This window comes from Limulus polyphemus, unplaced genomic scaffold (assembly GCF_000517525.1).
Source record: "Limulus polyphemus unplaced genomic scaffold, Limulus_polyphemus-2.1.2 Scaffold97, whole genome shotgun sequence".
Classification (NCBI taxonomy): domain Eukaryota; kingdom Metazoa; phylum Arthropoda; class Merostomata; order Xiphosura; family Limulidae; genus Limulus; species Limulus polyphemus.
Window position 1 is genome coordinate 709,840 of NW_013665707.1, and position 6,095 is coordinate 715,934.

The following is a 6,095-nucleotide window of genomic DNA, read 5'->3' on the forward strand; positions in this document are numbered from 1 at the left end:
TGTCTATTTACTTGTGACCACTCAGTGTACATTAGATCATACTATTGTCAACTTGGCAATGTCACATACTGCCCTAATTATTAATTTATTTTTTTTATTGGTATTTGGTTTATTTTTAGTGTTGTCATTAGGATTTAGTTGCCCCAAATTTGTATATATCTATACTTAGCAACAAAATTTTTTTCATTATAGGTTTATGGTAAAATGCAAAGTTCTAATCTTTACTACATCCTGCAAATGCTTGGATCTGTGACATGATCAGAGTCATTTCACCTGAAAGGTTTTCATCTCCCACAACTCATTTTGCTTCACATGTTCACTGTAATGGAGGGAGCACAATGAACTCTGGGAAGAAATGGTCTCATTTTAATCACCGAGCAAAAACACATCATGTTCATAACAATCCAAGCTATAAACATTATGTACTCTAGCAAATACTTAACTTGAGTTAACTTCATTGATTAAGATTTCATTTAATGTTATGATGGTAGATAAGCAGACATGAAGATATGTATTCAGAGGTTGTAACTGATAAAACTGTTTAAAACATGAGGAAGGTCCTCAAAAATATAACATATTAAAAATCGCCAAATATTCAAACACCAAATTTTAGTTAGAATATTCCTTAAAATTATTTAGATAGCCATTTCAGCTTTACAGTAATTGCTAATAAATATTTCCATACTCTTCAAATTTTAACTTAAAATGTCCCAGCTGAAAATAGTTTTACATGGATGAGTGCACTATTCTTGTAATCTTTCATTAATTGCATCCTATATTGAACTGATTTTGGACTTGGTTCATTCTTATTGGTCATATTTGACATGATTGACTAATAACGCCTTAAATGATAAATCTCTGGATAACTAAACTAGACAGAGCACTTATGTAAATATTTTAAGGTATTACATTCAAAAGTTGTTCAAAATTTAACACATTTTTTTTTATCTGTGGGACTAGTAAATAGTAAATTGGGAAAAAGTTTTCAGATCTTTTTGAGGAACATCCTTACGGACCCTTGTGTTTTTGGGATGGTCTAGAACTTCATATTGTTTTGGCTGGTCCAATTTCCTTTCCCTTTTATCTTCTAGTTAAACAGTTACAAACATATTTCTTACTTCAAAAAATTGCTTTTTGCTTTTGTCCAGAAAAACTACAGACAATGTTCTGGATCCTCATCTAGACAATAGCTTTTTATCTCCTTGTAGTTCTGCAGTTTATAGAGGATTGGCTTCTACTTCTGGATTTGTCTCAGTTATGGAATGCCTGAAATTTGTTTCACGCATTTGCCAAGGGCTCCCCCAGTGGCACAGCGGTATATCTGTGGACTTACAATGCTAGAAACCGGGTTTCGATACCCGTGGTGGACAGAGCACAGATAGCCCATTGTGTAGCTTTGTGCTAAACTTCAAACAAACAAACAAAACATTTAGCAAGGTTAACGTATGCATAAAATGCACATTTCTTACTCACATTCTTTTTTTATTTTGTTTTTTACCTTTGTCAGAGTTTTGTTTATGGAAACTGTTTCCTAAATTGGAACATTCTTTGCTATGGTACCCTATGGATCCAGGCCCAACTCTTTTGTGCATGTCATGACCTTTATACTCTTACTTTCAAAATTTAATTCAACAACTTTGTTATCAATGTGTGTCACTAAACATGGCATGAAAATATAGTCTATAATTCAAATACTTGTATTATCTAAGTTTCAATTTCAAGTCAGAGCACAGACACATTGTGTGATACAAATAAATGAAAATAGTATTTTTTTGGGGATTTTCCTTTGAAATTAACCCAAACTTATAAATTTTTAACTTCAATAATATGCTTCTATGATTTCCAACCAATTAGAAACACAAACTATACATAATTATAAGCAAAAAAATCTAAACTTTGAACATTTATCTTCAATATTGTTAAACCCACCAGAGAAGCCCATCCCCTCTGTCTTTCAAGATTGTTTGCTATGTTAAGACTTTTAATTTGTAAAGATCTTTTTAGTGGAAAAAGACAATATTTCTTTCAAAAATGCTTAGCAATAGCACTTGTTAATATCCTTGATATCTTCAGCAAAATATACATGTGTTTACCTCTCACATATATTTTACTATTATCGTTTATTTTTTAATGGAAAAACAATGAAGATATAGAAACTATAGCTTAGACTGTGGCTGCTATGATCCATTTGGAGGATCCTCTCAGAGTGTACTTCTACCTTCATGTTCAGATCTCCTGTGCAGAGTGTTTGGTATTTTGAGCCTATTCTTGTTTTATTGTGGGCTTTCTAATACAGTGGCTTTATTGTAATTTGTGCCTATTGTGTTTTCTGTGAATCTTTCACTGTATGATGTAAATACCATTGTTAATGGCTATTAATTTTATGTGCTTTATTGTTGTATTTGGTAGAGTATTGGAAGTATCTTTTCACACAAGTTTTTAGACCTACTAATGTGATGTCATAGGAACAATATTGGACATATAAGGTTAGGATAATACAATGTAAAGATCAGTTCAAGGTAGTGTAACATAGGTGATGATTAGACAAGAGAATCTAACAATAGAGGGTGAGATATGCTGTAAAACACACATCGTAACCTCTCTCCTTTTTCTGTTTTTCTTTACATCTCAGCTTTGATTCTACCCTAAAACCTTTTGTTTGAAAGTAGAAAGTAAAATAAAGGTCAATTCTTTGGAAAACCAAGAGAGACAGCACAAAGTGATAGAAATAAGTTCCCCTTTTTATTTCATTTTAATTGTAGAGTATTACTTTTTATTATGATCTCTTTGATTAGATCTATGTTTTATGTTATTTGGTGCAATAATAATGATTATTATGTTGTCTTAAACCCACTAAAATTTTAAATATTTTATATCACTGTAGATTGTAACTGCTTCCTACACAGATCTACAAGATTACACTTACTATTTTGTTCCTGCGCCATGGCTTTCAATGAAGTTGTTGAGGCTTTTACAGAATTACCCACCACCTGGTGAGTAGAAGTATTAAGTGCTGTTAAATATATGTAATGTATTGCCTGTTTTGTAATTGTTTTAAATCTACATGGTATAAAATTAGAATCAATGACAATATAAACTTGGAAGTTGCTTTTTTTTTGTTTGATTTGGAAAATTATCCTTTTATCTCTCAGAGTTCAGAGCATTTAGAGAAATTCACAAACTTTAATGTTCAAACTTTGTTTCAAATTTAGTAAATTTTGAAAGTAAATTATTTGATATCTCAATTTTAAAGTTGTTAATTTTTTTTATACTAGCACTTCCAACATCCATTTAATGTTTTATAGCTATCTCCTTAAGTGTATAAGTGTATAAAAAAAATGACTGGACTACTCATGTTTTCCTAACTTTAGAGACAGTATTTCACTAAGTAAACATTCTGTGAAGATATCACACATATGCTACTGATATGGTTAACTGACTCAAAATGTGGTAGAAATCATTGTAAACAAAGAAAAACAAATCTCAAGTTTGAAAATATTACAAAAGAAATGAAAATAGACAACCATAAAGTCAAATTTTCAGTTCAGATATATTCTCACTAGGGGCAGCTCTGAAGAGAAAGTTTGACTTCAGTGGTGATGGCATTAAAAAACTTTTCTGAAGGCCTACTCTCTCGCAACATAGATTTAATAAAGCAGAAAAGGGAATGGATGCGTGATGGTTAAAATTAAAAAACACAACGTCTAAATAATAGATACGTTTTAAGGACAATCTGTTAAGTTACAAATTACTTATAAGAAATGAAAATGATAGAAAATACATAATTGTCTACATAAAAATAGTAATAGATTTTAGGACATGCTGAGGATGTTTGTGTGGGTTAATTAAAGTATAGGAAAATAGACTATGAAGCCTAGGGAAGCTGTAAGTGGTGCAGTGATAATGTTAGGCTTTGTTCTTATAATATACATTCTTCAGAATTCTGTTACCACTTGTGGATAGGTTGCTTTGGCAGTGAAAGGGTTACCATATTTGTTAGGCTAGGAATTTAAGCCTTTAGAGTCTTATGTATTTTGTAAAATTAACACTGCTGTAATATTAATTTTGTGGTACAGTGGAACTAAGCGACATGTACAGTATCATAAAATGTGCTGTTCCAAATTATGTAACAATTCATGTACTTCTAGAGAGAGTTTCCTCTTGCATTTATCTTTATAAAAGTCGGTTAAAAAATTTTTTTTATGGTCATGCATTTTCATACATATCAGATATACACAGGCATTATGTAAAGTATTTTAATTTATTTTTCAACTGTTGGATTTGTAGAGGATCCAGGTGTTCGAGGTAGGTTGACAGAATGTCTTGAAACCATTTTAAACAAAGCTCAAGAGCCACCAAAATCTAAAAAGGTTCAGCACTCTAATGCCAAAAATGCCGTTTTGTTTGAAGCAATCAGCCTTATAATTCACATGGATAGGTAAGTGTTTTTGTGCAGCAGTTTGTATGATACAGTTTTGTAGAATAGCTTTGTTTATATGCTGCTACTTTTGATTAGAATAAATTTAGTATGGATTTATTCTGTAACATTTTTATTGATAATTTAAATTGTTTTCTGAGTTTGTTGTAAGCTCATTTAATAGCTTGTGATACAATTCTGTAATTTGTTCCAGTGAACCAAATCTCCTTGTTAGAGGTTGTAACCAGTTAGGACAGTTTCTCCAGCACAGAGAAACTAATTTAAGGTAAGCCTTTTCCATGATTGAAAGTTACATATCTGTGATTTTTCTACTGACTGTTTTTGTAATGTTTATAATATGAATATAAAAACTAGGCTAGTAAGAAAAAAGCTAAACAAAATGCTGATACACAATATTATTGGAGTGTGCAGTCAATTTGTTTTTGTTTTGTGTTTTGCCTTAGTTGACCATTGCTGTTACCAATAACATACTTGTGGTGACTGACCTAGTTGTATTATTATAATGATGTACGGGAAGTTAAACATATTAAAAAGTGTCTTCTTTTTTCAGGTATTTAGCTTTAGAAAGCATGTGCTTGCTGGCAACATCAGAGTTTTCCCACGAAGCTGTGAAGAAACACCAGGAAACTGTTGTTACTGCATTGAAGGTTTGTTTTCTCATTACTGTTTATATGTTCAGCATGCTGCATCAGTGCTATTATTTTCCGATGTGTGGGTATATTTTAGTCTTATATTTAAACAAAATACTTGTCTAACATACCTATTTGGTATGCATTCTACTGTTAGAGTAAATAAAATGCTTCAACTACCAACATCACAAATCATATACCTCTTAACCCTATGCATATGGAAGTGATCCTTTCAGGCATATCGTCGCTTTTACAGTATTAAATTCAAAATTTAATTAAACAACATTATCATAAGTGTATGTCAGCAGACATGCCATAAAATATTGTTTATAATTCAAATGTTTATCTAAGATTTAACATCTTAATTTGAAAAGAAATATTAAAAAAATTCTCAATCTTCATTTTTATGGATCCCAAGATGCATCTTGAATTCCGATTTCTTCCCATCAGAATTTTCTAACTTCAAAAATACACAGTAGAAGTTCCCAATAAATCTGAAACACAAACGATACATATTTACAAGCTAGAATCTAATATTTGAATGTCCTATCTTATTGAGTTACTGAGATATCAATAAGAAAGCCTTTACCTCTTTCTGACTTTCAAGATTCTTTGCTAATACATTTTTCATGGCTGATGGACATTTTTATAACAAACAAAAAGATCAAATTATCCTCTTACACTTCTTTGTTTAGTTTTGGCTGTGAAAGCCTTTAATCGAGATGAATTGCTTGGTTTGTGGTGGTCAGATGTTCTGCTTTGAATAATAATAAATTTTTTAGCCTATTTATAGCTTACTTAGAATGCTGAAGAAATTATAATAGTTTTAGAATATTTTATTCTAGTGACTGATATATTTTCTGTGTTGTGAAATGCATATTATAAAGCTACATTAAGTCTTTTTTGGACACCAATTTTTGAGACAAAATTAGGCTTACAGAAGAATGTCTAGTCAAGTGCAAACTGTCTGAAGTGTCAGTGAATGCTACAAATCCTTGTATTTTTTATGCATATTTTTATCTATTATT

The 6,095-nt window shown here is 30.9% G+C and overlaps 1 protein-coding gene across 1 annotated transcript in view; it reads left to right on the forward strand.

Annotated features, from left to right (window-relative positions):
* The window catches only part of LOC106469473 (AP-2 complex subunit alpha-like), a 67,094-nt gene that overhangs the window by 21,590 nt on the left and 39,409 nt on the right, over positions 1-6,095 (forward strand). The window contains exons 7-10 of the mRNA XM_022398955.1: positions 2,885-2,993; positions 4,288-4,438; positions 4,632-4,703; positions 4,989-5,085. Coding sequence (XP_022254663.1) covers positions 2,885-2,993; positions 4,288-4,438; positions 4,632-4,703; positions 4,989-5,085 — 429 coding nt within the window. The remainder of the gene's footprint in view (positions 1-2,884; positions 2,994-4,287; positions 4,439-4,631; positions 4,704-4,988; positions 5,086-6,095) is intronic.